Source organism: Xenopus laevis, chromosome 6L, assembly GCF_017654675.1.
Source record: "Xenopus laevis strain J_2021 chromosome 6L, Xenopus_laevis_v10.1, whole genome shotgun sequence".
Classification (NCBI taxonomy): domain Eukaryota; kingdom Metazoa; phylum Chordata; class Amphibia; order Anura; family Pipidae; genus Xenopus; species Xenopus laevis.
Window position 1 is genome coordinate 69898191 of NC_054381.1, and position 15805 is coordinate 69913995.

Here is a 15805-nt window from a genome sequence, read left to right on the forward strand (position 1 = left end):
AGTATAGTTGCATTGTTTAAATCAACATTTTGTTAATGTTAATAAATCTGCATATTAAATTACAAATCATATTTTTAAATGGTACACCACAAACATAACTTCATTCAGTCTCTTGTTTTTTTTTTAAACGGATTCTCTAAAATGTAATTTTTAAAAAATTAACTATTTTACACCCTCCCCATCATATCAGTAAGCTGAGTTTCTAAACTGTTGGTAACTTGTTGCTGGTAAATCTAAGCAGGTTCAAGTCCAGGAGCATGTTCAGTAAGGGCTGAAACAGCTGCTACTAAAAAATATCAGTATCTTGGATCATGACAAAGAAACATGCTAGTGGTGCTCATTTACTAACACTGGAAAAACATGTACCAGGGCATTAACACTTGACAACCAATCAGACATTGGTTTGTTCAGCCATATGCAAGTAAAGTACTTTAAGATTATGGAGTGGTGACAGTCTCTGCAGAAGAAGGTCAATTAATAGACAGTGACATACTTTTGCTATTTGGGTATGGAGGACAGGGTAAAATCAAGTAAATCACTGAACCTGAGGAGACTAGGTGCAAGTGGAGTCATTAATGGTAATATATGCTTTCAGAATGTTATTGGTTGTTATGGTTGGGCGTAAGACATCCATTCCTTGATCTAAATACATCTACACAAGGTGACCACAAACAAGCAGATTTTCTGTTATGGCTATCTTGAGCTTGGTGATATGGGATCATACAGATTGTAAATGTGGTTCTCATCCTGAGAGAAGAATTAGACCTGCCCGATTAGGTAGCTGGCTGATTTTTGGCCAGATAACAGCCAGTCAGGCAGGCAGGTCAGTAGGTCCGTTGCACAGGTTAATAAGCTGCCAACTAGGTCTGGACTGTAGGGTCAGTAGCTTTTATTGTCTCGTGGGTCACCTTTTAGATGGCTTTAAACTAAATGTAAAATAAACCTTTCCAGAGATTCCGAGCACCACCTAATAAGGAACACAGAGGGACTTGCATCCTACTCTGCTAGATCATAACCAGGGAGGCAACATTATCAATAAACATTGTAAGAGCAACTGTATCTGAATATAAGCTAATATAGAGGAAACATGCATATGATAAAAACTAAGCAAAATAATGCTAATATTTATATTAAAGCCCTATTTACATACATATTGTGTGACTAGTAAATGAATACATGTAGATTAATAGATCTAGATTGATGCCTTCATTTAAACTATTCGAGAAAAGGTTTAAATGACTGACTGACTGACTGAGGAGATCTGAGTTAATAGATCTGGATTGAGATTGGGAGGTGATAGATGAATCTAAGTATCATCAGTTCAGAGATGGTATTAGTAACCAATTAATGTATTAGTTGGTCAAATCAGGAAGTATACAGAAAAAATAGCAAGGGTTTTAGGACAGAGCCTTGAGGAGGCATGAAGAAGAATTCTACTTCTATAAAAAATATAGGCTTCTAAGTGTCTAATAAAATGAAAAAAATCATGTTTCACAAAGAACAATCGCATATATATCAGAAACCTCATTTACTTTATGTACGAGAACACAGCCGATTTGGAAAGGTCTATGTCTCCTGAACATGGCAATACCAAATATATATAGTTTTTTGGAGATTTCTCACTTGTATAGATCAAAAGTCCAAAGCACCGCTCCTCCCCAAACGGCATACTTCTCATTTCAAGGACAAACATTCCACTGACAGTAGGTTTACCCTAGAAAACTACCCATTATTATAAAGAATTCTGGTGAATCAAAAATGGGTAAATATATCTATGTACTCCAAACTATTCTATGCAAACTTTTCCTAAACTTGGCGATAAAAGCAACAGTTTTTACATTTCTCAAAATCGCCTAAATATATGGCAATTGGCCGCATTTATCTCGCCCAATTTCTTACATACAATTGTAAAACACCATAAATATTGATGCCAAGGGTCTACTGAACAGTTTGATGCCCAATATGCATTGATATACCAAGGCAGCTGGCATGTGCGGACCCCAAATGAAAATAGTGCATATGAGTTGTCTCCGGTGCCGATTCGCCTTCTGTGAACATAGACCCTTGAATTCATATTATGTGCCTCAAGACCCTCCTAACAGCAAAGACCCCCCCCCATAACCATATATCTTTGGAAAGTACACATTCTGATGAATCCAACAAAGATAAAGACATCTTTCTACACCAAACTGCAAAGCTTTTCTAAACGTAGAGGTTTTTATGGAAAGCATATATTCTGGCGGATCAAACTAAGTAAAATATATCTTTCTATACCAAAGCACCAAACCGCAAAACTATACTAAAGATACATAAGGAACAATAATGCAGGGATAAAATTGCAATAAAACCACAAAAATTGCGTTAATCAATGAAATGACAAAATAAATGATACGACAGCGTAATTAGTGGCCAAATTTGATTATCCAATCGTCACGCTGCCAAAAAGATAACAGTACAATGAATAAGTAAAAAAAAAAAACCTGTTTGTGTATACATGTTTGTGCACTTCTAAGTGTGAAAATAAGTGTACAGAAGGAAGCAAGTGTGCTAAAAAAAAAAAATAGAAAAATAAATACCAATCTTTACTAAAATGTGTGCATAAGTGTATAAATGTACTGCAAGTGTGTAGAAAAGAAAAAAAAAAGAAAAAAGTGTACTTGCCGTTTCTGTAGCAGGAGGATCACTGTGTGTCTGCAGAGTTATCGCGTTGCAGATCCGACTTGACAGCCCCCCAGCCTCGTTGCTCCTGACTCTCTGCGGAGGCAGCAAAAGCCGCCAATGCAGAATGAAGGGCTCAGCTGCAGCAGAACATACGGTGTACGTTCTTGGCAGCCTGAACCACCAGCACGTATGCCGTACGTGCTTGGCGGTTAAAGGGGGAAGGAGTGTATGGAAGCAATTTGCTCCAAGGTATTACTGTTTCAATGCCCACCTCCAGGTCATTAATAAACAAGTTGAAAGGTAAAGGACCAAGTACAGAGCCCTGCGGTACTCCACTAACAACACTGGTCCAATTAGAAAATGTTGCCTTCTTGTTTTGCAGCATTGCTCACCTCCCATCACTTTGGGAGGGGAGGCTTTAGGCTGTGCATGAAAACCCATTTAGGCTTGACATGTCCTTGATCTATCTGAAACGCCACCCCCCCCCCCATAAACCCCTTTGCTTTAGAGGGTCAGTGATTTAGGACTGTCCTACCTACATTGGAAGCATTGGGGGTGTATGGCAATGTCATTTTCTCTGTTGAATCTGTATCAAATATATATACAATGCTCTCTCTTGCCTGAAACTCAAAAATAAAGCTTAGATTTTTTGCTTGTTTTTAGGCCAATCCTCGATATGGACATAAATGTGACGCAAGTATTTTTGTCTTTTTTAAATTTCTCTAAATATGTTTACGCTTTATAAATGTGTTAAAAATAATCGGTAGTATTGTACATTGTGCCAGGCACTTCAGAACACCCAAATGGGAGAAATGTAACCCTCAAACAAGCCCGATTTGGTAATCCCCAAGTCCAGGGATACATCATTCACCCAATGTAGCCGTGACTTAGCTTTCATTTGAAAAGTTTGCAATAGCAGGTTCTCTATACAACATTCAAATACCAAATATAGCATGAGCTTCTGTAAAGAAATATGTTTTAAAGGGGTGGTTCATCTTCAAGTTAACTTTTAGGATATTATAGAATGGCTAATTCTAAGCAACTTTTCAATTGGTCTTCATTATTTTTTTTTATAGTTTTTTTTAATTATTTGCCTTCTTATTTTGACTCTTCCATGCTTTCAAATGGGGGGTCACTGACCCCATCTAAAACAAATGCTCTGTAAGGCTACAAATGTATTCTTAGTGCTACTTTTTATTAGTCAGTAATATGCCAGTCTCTTTTTCAAATCAATGAATAGTTGCTAGGGTAATGTGGACCCCTAGCAACCCGATTGATGAAATTGCCAACTGCTGAATAAAAAGCTAAATAACTAAAAAAACACAAATAATAATAAATGAAAACAAATTACAAACTTTCTCAGAATATCACTCTCTACATCACACTAAAAGTTAATTTAAAGGTGTACAACCCCTTTAAGAAATCATTTAAATGCAGAGAGATTGGAAAATGGAAATAAGTTAATTAATATGGTGGGTCAGAGTTGAGATCTGCTTTGAACTTTGTCAACAGTAGCAGAAGCCATTGCAGGGATTTGCTGGGTGGCATGACCGAAGAAGAGATGTTGATAAGGCGTATGCTACGGAAGAGGTTAGCCAATACAGAATTGCAGTAGTTAATCTGTAACATGATGAGAAAGTGAATTAACATTTTGCCAGCCAGTCTATGTTATAAATGGTAGTATTAAAAAAAAAAAAAAGTATATTTTTCAGGTCATGGCATGTGTGTGTCAGAAAATGTGTGAGCAGATTGTGAGAGAGGGGGAAAGGGGAGTAAGTTGAAAATTGTGCAGCATATAAGAATATAGGTTTAAAGGAGTTCTTATTGGAGCAAATGTGGGAATTGGAACAGTCAAAAGAGGGTGTTAGTGAATTATACAAGGGCTGTAAAAGGAAATATCTGAAAAAAAAACAGGTAGTATAGTTGTAGAAAAAGTTGTCTAGGAGTTTGAATGATATGAAAGAAATGTATAGCATTGCAGGAGAAATTAGGTGAATGCAGTGAACTTCAAATAAAGAAATTGAGATGGTGGAAGAAATCCTTCCCATAGTCCTGTACTTGGGACAAGTGCTATCCTAGCACCAGACCTCAGACTGTCCCTCCCCTTGCCAGTTGTGGAAGCGATAAGTAAAACCCCTCAGCTTTGCTACCACAAGTCTCCTTCAGAGAATAGTCCCCTCCATATGACAGGGCAGCAGGTGAGGATGTGCAGATAGATAGAAAGTCAGGTTTCTGTTACAGCAAGCAGGCTGAAGGAATTGATTTCACTGTTGCAGACAAAGTGACATTCTAGATGACACGTGGCTCTAGTTGCCTGTAAAAACACTTTTATAAAGGAGGAGGAGGTTACTGTAACTATTAAATGCAGTAACGTAACGAATTTACTTTGAAATACAGATGCACAACCTAAAGCAAGTGATTTGTACATGACTGTATGAGGGGCAGACTTATCAGACTTGACTATTTTCCATTAAAAGTTTGCGTATTTTTCTGTAATAAAATAAATCATAATAAATTAATGAACTAAATGAGGTAGTGACTATTTGATTAAATTAGTTAAACAGGGCATAAGTAACAGAACTGGGTTTTCTTGAGCCATTAGTAGAATAAACCGCTTTGATCTCCTACATTCTCTGCTCAGTAAATCCTTTTTGCCCGATCAAATTAACTAAAACAAAACACGGTAAAACTAGTTCACAAGTCATCCTCTTCAGGTAGAGAAGTTCCACCGAACTACTGCATGTATCTAACATCCTTCTTATTTTGAACTAGACATTTGATGTTTACTATGCAGTCTGCAATAATTCTGCTCTATTTCAGCAGACAATCAGACTCCCGATTCAGTGCTTTTCTTTTTCTTTTAGTAGTCATAATAGTTTTCTGGTAGTCAATTTTTTTTCCAGCTATTATTAATTTGGCCACAGGTACTTGGGGTTTACCATTGCCTATAGATAATCACCAGCTAGCTGGCTCACTGCCAGTTGTCAAGTAAGCCTGTTTGTGGGAACTTCTGATCTGAATCTGCAATGCTCTGGTTTCTATCTGGTTATTCGTATTGCCCTGGTCCAGAACTTGTGTTGTTGTGGTTATTGTCACAAACATTCAGCGGTTTGTCTGGTTCTGACTTAACTTGGTTGATATAGACAGAAAAGCACACCTAGACTGGAATCCAGATACTTCCTTGGGGTTTGGGTTTGCCATATGTGCCACCATATTACACTGATCAAACTTGTGATAATGAAAACTATAGCCCCAAACTATATAGGTCTCTATAAAAAATATATTACATCTCATGTAAATGCCTGCTTCATCTGAATAAACCATTTTCATAAAAATTTACTTTTGTAGTAGTATGTGCCATTGGGTAATCCTAAATAGAAAAATGCCACTTTAAGAACTAAGTGCTGCCTCCCAGGACCATTTGATCCACAGTGCACACAAACAAACCAAGGGCACATATGTAAGTTCACATGAGCCAATTAATGGACAGTGTTCTGTCTATTACTCCTACACTTCTTCCTATTGCAATTAGTAAGATGTAAAAGGGCAATATTTGCCGACATCTATATTCCAGTTTGTTAAGATTCTTCAACAGGCCACTTAATGTGATATATACTGTTGGTTAAAAGGGTCATCGGAAAACATGTTTTTTCAAAACACATCAGTTAATAGTGCTACTCCAGCAGAATTTTGCACTGAAATCCATTTCTCAAAAGAGCAAACAGATTTTTTTATATTCAATTTTGAAATCTGACATGGGGCTAAACATTTTGTCAATTTCACAGCTGCCCCTGGTCATGTGACTTGTGCCTGCACTTTTGGAGAGAAATGCTTTCTGGCAGGCTGCTGTTTTTCATTCTCAATGTAACTGAAGGAGTCTCAGTGAGACATTGGTTTTTTACTATTGAGTGTTGTTCTTAGATCTACCAGGCAGCTGTTATCTTGTGTTAGGGAGCTGTTATCTGGTTACCTTCCCATTGTTCTTTTGTTTGGCTGCTGGGGGGGGAAGGGAGGGGGGTCATATCACTCCAACTTGCAGCAGCAGTAAAGAGTGATTGAAGTTTATCAGAGCACAAGTCACATGACTTGGGGCAGCTGGGAAATTGACAATATGTCTAGCCCCATGTCAGATTTCAAAATTGAATATAAAAAAATCTGTTTGCTCTTTTGAGATACGGATTTCAGTGCAGAATTCTGCTGGAGCAGCACTATTAACTGATTCATTTTGAAAAAATTGTTTTTTCTCATGACATTCTGGGGGTATAGTTTTCCTTTAAGATTATCCTTTGGTACTCTGCTAACAATGTTGATTCAGTTCAAATGTATTCAATTTACCACTGCTCTTTTTAATGAGCCTTTGAGTGTATAAACCTATGCTAAAGATGTTTAAACTCCTTTTTTTTACAACTTTACTCTTTTTATGTTACCATACATTGCGTATGTTAAGTTAAAATAGATGTCTACTTTAATACTCTGAGATCAATTTAAAAGTAATAGCTTAGAGACCAATTTCATGTGACTCAACATTATCCTTTAGCCAGTTCTGTATCCAAATATAAATATTATCTTCTAGGTGAATATTGCTTAGTTTTAACCTGTAACTTTCTTTGTGGTAGGTCACATTAACTGCCACACTATTGTCTAGGTTTGTGCTTATAGCACATAAAATGTGTGTGGAAAAATCTAGTGTGCATAAACTATGCTGGTAGTGATTTTAAATTTGCAAGACAGTATATTAATCTCATAAACAGATCTCCTTTAAATAGTTTATTGTTTATTTTAATAATTTCCTTTTGCAGGTTTGTAATATTGTTTGTACATCTGCTTATCAACTGGATGAACATTTATTAGGAGTTAAACATAAGGTAAGATCCAAATTACTGAAAGACCCTTAAGGTAGCCATAGACGCACAATCCTCTCGTTTGGAGATGTTGCCAAACGAGCAGATTTCTCCCCGTTCTGCCCACATTGAAGTGGGCGATATCGGGCTGATCCGATCGTGGGCCTATCACAACCTGCCAGATATCGATCGGGAAAGCCTGCCAAATGGCCCCACACATGGGCCAATAAGCTGCCAACTCGGTCTGTCGGCAGCTTTTATCGGCCCGTGTATGGGGGCCTTTATTATGTTTTAGCTGCATGATTAGCTTTGCCTCATTACATATGTATTTATAAATAAAAAGTTAAGGAAACATGTTGTCTTTTACACCAAACTCTGGCCTATATTTAGCAGTACAAAGTTTCTTAAATTATTAGGAAATGGTAAAAGATGGTAAGGCTAATGCCAGACATGGCATATTCTTGGCCTGCGGAAGAAAGAAGGCTAAGAATCAGCCCCTACACCTGGAACCAGGCAAGGAAAAGGGCTGACACAGATGTAGGGGCTGATTCTTGGCCTGCTGGCTGAGAATACACCATGTCTGTCATTAGCCTTAGGAATAACAGAGAAAAAAAATCACACTAAAATATTATCTTGTGTAAAGACATGTTATTTAATTAATACCAGTATATTTCTACTTATGTAAAAATAATTGTTAAGGCTATATAATGAATATTAGCTACTTGAGGGTACATATTGTGAAAGCAATACAAGCAATAAAACTCCCCATGCTATTCCCCATTTTACAAATTGGGACAATGGGGACTAGTAGTTTACGATAACTAAAAATAATTATAAATATGTACGCCGATTGCTGTATTTATATATTAGTGTCAGAAAAAAAGATGTAACTAGAATATATATATATATATATATATATATATATATATATATATATATATATATATATATATATATATATATATATATATATATATATATATATATATATATATACATATACACACACACACATACACACACCCTACACACAGGGCTGGTTTTCGGGTACATCCACTTGAGGCAACAGCCCCAATGCTGCCCACTACATGCTCACCACTTGAAGCAAGTCAAGGTGGCCACATCGCTAGTGCAGAGAGAGCTATTGCCATGAGGCAAGCCAGTTACTAGAGGAAGCTTTTTTGCCACCCCGGCTGCTCGCTGCTGCCTGAGTCAGGGTTCTCACCTTGCCTTGTGTCAGAACTGACCCTGCCAACACAAATTCAGAAGGTGTTGTTATGGAATAACTGGAACAGTATGTAAGGGTTACAGCGTGGAACCGCTGTGATAGTGGATAGCCATTCCATTGGGAGAGGATATGGCGGAAGCCCAGGGGTGTACCCATAGATGGTAAGGGAGGCAGACATGGTGAAAATAAAGCAGGTTTACTTGGAGCTTGCAAATAACACAGGAACAGTTCAAAATAAGGTAATTACCAGGAAGGTGAGGATAAGGAAACAATGCTGGAACAAGGCAACACAGGAGCTTGGAATCCAGGAGCTTGGGATACAGGTAAGGAATCACTGGAACAAGATACAGCGACCAGATACAGGATACGATTACGATTAATGACTCAGCCCTGAGCAAAGCTCAGGGCGGGGTTAATAAAGGGACGGTAATTGGGAATGGGAAACACATGAGGGTAAACGAGGTGGGTGGAGAATGGGGAGGAACACACTAGAAACTGACAGGTACATGAAACACAAGACACACAAGGGTAAGGATCAGCCTCAAAGAGCCCCCAGTGGCTCAAAAGAACACACAATGTCCAGAATCTGGGAAATAAAGGTTCGAGTCCCGGGCTGATCCTTACAGTACCCCCTCCTTAAGGGGCGACCCAACGAAAGACCCCCATCCTTTTTAGGGCTATTCCACACGGGGAGATAGCGACGCGTTTGCGGTCGCGGCGACAAAGCGTCGCGACAGTCGCCGCGACCGGCGCAGGCGACAGTTTTGTATGGGCGCCTATGTAAAAACGCCTGTGCTAACCACACGAGGCGATGCGCTTTTCAACAGTCGCCTGAAATGCGGCTTTTTCAGGCGACTGTTGAAAAGCGCATCGCCTCGTGTGGTTAGCACAGGCGTTTTTACATAGGCGCCCTTACAAAACTGTCGCCTGCGCCGGTCGCGGCGACTGTCACGACGCTTTGTCGCCGCGACCGCAAACGCGTCGCTATCTCCCCGTGTGGACTAGCCCTTAGTCCAATGACTGGAGATGGGGACAAAAGTTTGCCAGGGTCAAAGGCTGGAGAGCCGCCAGGATCGGAAGCCAGATCAGAGAAGTCGCCAGAGTCAGGAGCCAGATCAGAGAAGTCGCCAGGGTCAGGAGCCAGATCAGATGGATGGCCAGAGTCAGGAGCCAGATCAGAGAAGTCGCCAGGGTCAGGAGCCAGATCAGATGGATGGCCAGAGTCAGCCTGCATAGCAGAAGAACCAGCAGAGGCACCCATTACAGGTGGCGGACCAGCAGAGGCAATGTAATTTTTCTTACCGCACACCCAATCTCACTGATCCTGCAGAGGTGGTGCGTTCTTCCGTCGACCCGGCAAGGTCCCCTAGCAACGTGAATCGGGAGGGTGTTCCCCCCCGAAACGTTGATGGTGTGGTGAATAAACAAATAAAGTGAAGGGGTGACCCCCCACTGCAAAAGAAAGAAGTGTGTGCGGATCCTTTTATCAACATTCACGGGACCAGCAGAGGCACCCATTACAGGTGGCGGACCAGCAGAGGCACCCATTACAGGTGGCGGGCCAGCAGAGGCAACCATTACAGGTGGCGGACCAGCAGAGGCACCCATTACAGGTGGCGGATTGCCCAGGACAACAGGAAGACCACCACGAATAGCAACAAGACTGGTAGACTCTGGAGCACCAGAACTATCAGATCCTGCAGCAGGAATGGCAGGTCTAGAAGTAGATTTGTCCGTGGGCCCAGAGGCCATGGTACACAGGTCCTCACAGGCTGAACCCAGCAAGGCTGTTGACACAGAGGCTGGAAGCGGCAAGGCTGCTGGCACAGGAGCTGCAGACGGGACCACTGGCACAGGAGCTGCAGACGGGACCACTGGCACAGGAGCTGCAGACGGGACCACTGGCACAGGAGCTGCAGGCGGGACCACTGGCACAGGAGCTGCAGGCGAGACCGCTGGCACAGGAGCTGCAGACGAGACCGCTGGCACAGGAGCTGCAGACGAGACCGCTGGCACAGGAGTTGCAGACTGGACTGTAGGAACTGGAGCTGAAAACGTAATGGGAGACATGGAAATTGACAGAGACAGCTTTCGGGGAGCCGGCACAGGAACAGGCAGCTTTCGGGGAGCCGGCACAGGAGGCAGCTGCTGGGGGTCTGGCATTGGAACAAGAGGCAGCTGCTGGGGGACCGGCACTGGAGCAAGAGACTGCTTTCGGGGAGCTGGCACTGGAGCAGGAGGCTGCTTTCGGGGAGCCGGCACTGGAGCAGGAGGCAGCTGCTGGAGGACCAACACTGGAACAGGAGGCAGCTGCTGGAGGACCGGCACTGGAACAAGAGGCAGCTTTCGGGGAGCCAGCACTGGAACAAGAGGCAGCTGCTGGGGGGCCGGCACTGGAACAAGAGGCAGCTGCTGGAGAACCGACACTGGAGGCAGCTGCTGAGAAGTCAGCACAGGAACAGGCAGCTTTCGGGGAGCCGGCACAGGAGGCAGCTGCTGGGGGTCTGGCACTGGAACAAGAGGCAGCTGCTGGAGAACCGACACTGGAGGCAGCTGCTGGAGAACCGACACTGGAGGCAGCTGCTGAGAAGCCGGCACAGGAGACAAGACAGGCTGGGAAGCCGGCACAGCAGACAGGACAGGCTGGGAAGCCGGCACAGCGGACAGGACAGGCTGGGAAGCCGGCACAGCGGACAGGACAGGCTGGGAAGCCGGCACAGCGGACAGGACAGGCTGGGAAGCCGGCACAGCGGACAGGACAGGCTGGGAAGCCGGCACAGCGGACAGGACGGGAAGCCGGCACAGCGGACAGGACAGGCTGGGAAGCCGGCACAGCGGACAGGACAGGCTGGGAAGCCGGCACAGCGGACAGGACAGGCTGGGAAGCCGGCACAGTGGACAGGACAGGCTGGGAAGCCGGCACAGCGGACAGGACAGGCTGGGAAGCCGGCACAGCGGACAGGACAGGCTGGGAAGCCGGCACAGCGGACAGGACAGGCTGGGAAGCCGGCACAGCGGACAGGACAGGCTGGGAAGCCGGCACAGCGGACAGGACAGGCTGGGAAGCCGGCACAGCGGACAGGACAGGCTGGGAAGCCGGCACAGCGGACAGGACAGGCTGGGAAGCCGGCACAGCGGACAGGACAGGCTGGGAAGCCGGCACAGCGGACAGGACAGGCTGGGAAGCCGGCACAGCGGACAGCCAGTTGGGAGCCAGTCGTCGGGAAGGTCCAGCTGGACACTTGGGTAGCCGATGCTGCTGCGAAGCCTCCTCTCTTGGGGGTACTAGGCACGGCAGAAGCCCCACTTCTGGGGGCGCAGGACAAGGCAGAAGCTGGGCCAGCACTGGAGGTAGCTGTTGCAGAGGGTAGCAGGACCGGGAACAGAAGCAGACCGCTGTGGGGTAGAGGGCCCAGGAATAGACTGCGGAGGGATGGCTGGTGCTGGAACAGGAGCAGACTGCAGAGGCATAGCTGGCCCTGGAACAGGAGCAGACTGCAGAGGCATAGCTGGCCCTGGAACAGGAGCAGACTGCAAAGGCATAGCTGGCCCTGGAACAGGAGCAGACTGCAGAGGCATAGCTGGCCCTGGAACAGGAGCAGACTGCAGAAGCATAGCTGGCCCTGGAACAGGAGCAGACTGCAGAAGCATAGCTGGCCCTGGAACAGGAGCAGACTGCAGAGGCATAGCTGGCCCTGGAACAGGAGCAGACAGCGGTGGGGATTTCAAAGGCCAAGAAACTGGAGGTGGACGACCAGACACAGGCCAGATAGCAGTTTGTAGCTCATCTTCGCTCGAATCTGAATCCTCCCAGCCCACATCGAAGACTGAATCCTCCCAGTCATCGTCAGAGAGAAAATCCTGGTAGACATCATCACAGAAATGGGAGCTGACTTTTGCCTCATTCTCCCCACCCCAAGGGAGTTGTAGTTCCACATCGGGACAAGAAAGCATGGAGGGCTCTCCCAAGGGCTTCTTGTTTGGCTGAGTCATTCTGTAAGGGTTACAGCGTGGAACCGCTGTGATAGTGGATAGCCATTCCATTGGGAGAGGATATGGCGGAAGCCCAGGGGTGTACCCATAGATGGTAAGGGAGGCAGACATGGTGAAAATAAAGCAGGTTTACTTGGAGCTTGCAAATAACACAGGAACAGTTCAAAATAAGGTAATTACCAGGAAGGTGAGGATAAGGAAACAATGCTGGAACAAGGCAACACAGGAGCTTGGAATCCAGGAGCTTGGGATACAGGTAAGGAATCACTGGAACAAGATACAGCGACCAGATACAGGATACGATTACAATTAATGACTCAGCCCTGAGCAAAGCTCAGGGCGGGGTTAATAAAGGGACGGTAATTGGGAATGGGAAACACATGAGGGTAAACGAGGTGGGTGGAGAATGGGGAGGAACACACTAGAAACTGACAGGTACATGAAACACAAGACACACAAGGGTAAGGATCAGCCTCAAAGAGCCCCCAGTGGCTCAAAAGAACACACAATGCCCAGAATCTGGGAAATAAAGGTTCGAGTCCCGGGCTGATCCTTACACAGTAGTAGCAAACAGTAGGGGTAGTGTGAATGTTTGAATCCAGAATTTCTTGAAATTCTTCTGAGTCTGTCTACTGATATAGGAGGGGAAGGTAAATGTCCAAAAGTATTAGCTGCTGCTGGTTTTTGAAGAACTGCATGGATGACTGATGAATTCATAGGTTGTGAGGTAATTTGAGATTAATGGTGACCAGTTAATGGTGAGTCCAAGTAGATACCATGAGTAAAATGAATAACTCCTATAAATGAAATTGGTTGACCAGAACCCCCTGTATAATATTCCTGCATTGTCAGAACTATATATACCAGCTGTATGCCTGGCAGCAAGTGCTAAAAGCATATCCACCCATGGATATGTTGTGTGTTTATGCAATGAAGCACATTTTGCTTGCTACAAGTGTTCAATCTGCCATGTTCAACTGAAATGTATTCTTATTTGAGAAATCTAAATTTTCAAAACTCTAAAGCTAGCCACGCACACAAATGAAAACATGAAAAAATAAGTTGCATACCAATTTCTGACCAATATTCATGTACTATAGGATCAGGCAAGTTTGAAAATGTTGCAAAATGCTGGAATCTACCAAAATGATAATTACAGTTTGGCACAGATGGAAGGAGAAGAAAAACCTAAGCTCTCCCTTATCACTGTTGACCCCATTTCTTAAGAACTCGAGATTTACTCTAGGGACACAGGTCTCCTTTTATCAAAATTTGGGAACTAAGGGCCTCTTCAAGATTTATGATGTAATATCTCAAGATAATCATAAGATGCTTCAATTTGCTGATCTTCAAGCCAAGCTACCTGAAGTTCCTTTAAAATTGTATGAATATCTCCAAGTAAGACATTTTGTGCAACCATTTCTTAATACCCAAGGTAATCTGGCTCTCTCACCTTTTGAGAAAATAATTATTGCAGGTTGGCCCCAAAAAGCATTGCTGTCAAAAATGTATAAAATTTTGACTACGATACCATCTACAGCTTTCATAAAACACACAGATTCCAGCATTTTGCAACATTTTCAAACTTGCCTGATCCTATAGTACATGAATATTGGTCAGAAATGGCAGGGCTTCATATATGTCCAGAAATTGGTATGCAACTTATTTTTTCATGTTTTCATTTGTGTGCGTGGCTAGCTTTAGAGTTTTGAAAATTTAGATTTCTCAAATAAGAAAATATATATATATATAGATATAGATATAGATATAGATAGTGATATAGATAGTGATATGGTAAAAGGAAAATGCATGTTAGTTCAGGGGTTAAGGGCCCTGGAGGAAGGATATGGCAGTTAAGAAACTGCATTGTTTAATGATGTTCTACAGGGCTTTCCCTTGTGGTGTGAAGCGAACGAGGCGAGAATTATATTAATCCCTAAGGAAGGGAAGGACCCCACCCTCCCCTCCTCCTACAGACCGATTTCTCTTCTAAATCAAGACCTGAAATTATTAACCAAAATTATGGCAGACAGGTTACAACTCGTTCTCCCATATATACTTACCACTCACCAGGTGGGGTTCCTCAAGGGACGCTACCCGGTCCAGGCCCTCCAGACGGCAATGGCTACCCTGTATCAATGCAATCTGGAGAAAAGAAAACATGGTATATTAATTAACTTGGACGCTGATAAAGCCTTTGACAGAATAACACATACTCACATAAAAAGACTACTTAAATTTCAACACTTTGGCATACAGATGCTCAACTTATTTCGGACCCTATACTCACATTCTTACACCCATGTTACGGCTAACGGACTGAACTCCCCTAGATTTTTGATACAGAGAGGCACGAGACAAGGATGTCCTCTTTCACCACTACTTTTTAATCTTGCTTTGGATCCTTTACTATGTCATTTACTTAACGATGACACCTTTGTAGGTATCCGAGTTGGCACACAACAAGTCAAGCTAGTAGCATATGCAGATGACATTCTCCTTTTTATAAACGAACCTCGAACAGAACTCCCCGCAATCCTACACAAAATAGAGACTTTCGGAACCATAGCAGGATTTAAAATCAATCTAGGAAAATCGGAGGCCCTACGTCTACAGCACACCTCCCCATCAGATTGGGCGAACCCATTTCCCTTTCAAAAAGCCACAACACATATAAAATTTCTCGGAATCCGACTGACACAACATCACAAAGACATGTATAAATCCAACATTAGACTTACCATAGATCAAATTGAACAAGATACCCGCAAATGGATAAATACAAATCTTACCTTTTCAGGTAGGATTCACTTTATTAAAATGGTGATTTTCCCCAAATTACTCTACAAATTACAAATGTTACCATATCGCATATCCTCCGCAGACAACAAGCGACTACTACACATTTTCAGATCCTTTATCTGGCACAAAAAACGTCCAAGAATAGGAGTCGCAACCCTTCACCTACAAAAGCAGGATGGTGGACTTAATCTTCCAAACATATTGGAATATAATGACGCAGCTCTCCTTAGATATGCCGGGGATTGGCTCCACCATCGACACATATATACCACGGCCCTTT

At 43.2% G+C, this 15805-nt stretch overlaps 1 protein-coding gene across 7 annotated transcripts in view; it reads left to right on the forward strand.

Moving 5' to 3' along the window:
- LOC108705632 overlaps nt 1-15805 on the forward strand; it is a 147635-nt gene that overhangs the window by 15269 nt on the left and 116561 nt on the right. For 4 of the 7 annotated variants that reach the window (XM_041566163.1, XM_041566161.1, XM_041566160.1 and 1 more), the window contains exons 4-5: nt 3325-3354; nt 7461-7526. The exons of 1 other annotated variant lie outside the window; for it this stretch is intronic. In XM_041566163.1, the coding sequence (XP_041422097.1) occupies nt 3325-3354; nt 7461-7526 (96 nt within the window). The remainder of the gene's footprint in view (nt 1-3324; nt 3355-7460; nt 7527-15805) is intronic. 2 more of the 7 variants (XM_041566162.1, XM_041566164.1) reach the window with 2 other exon arrangements.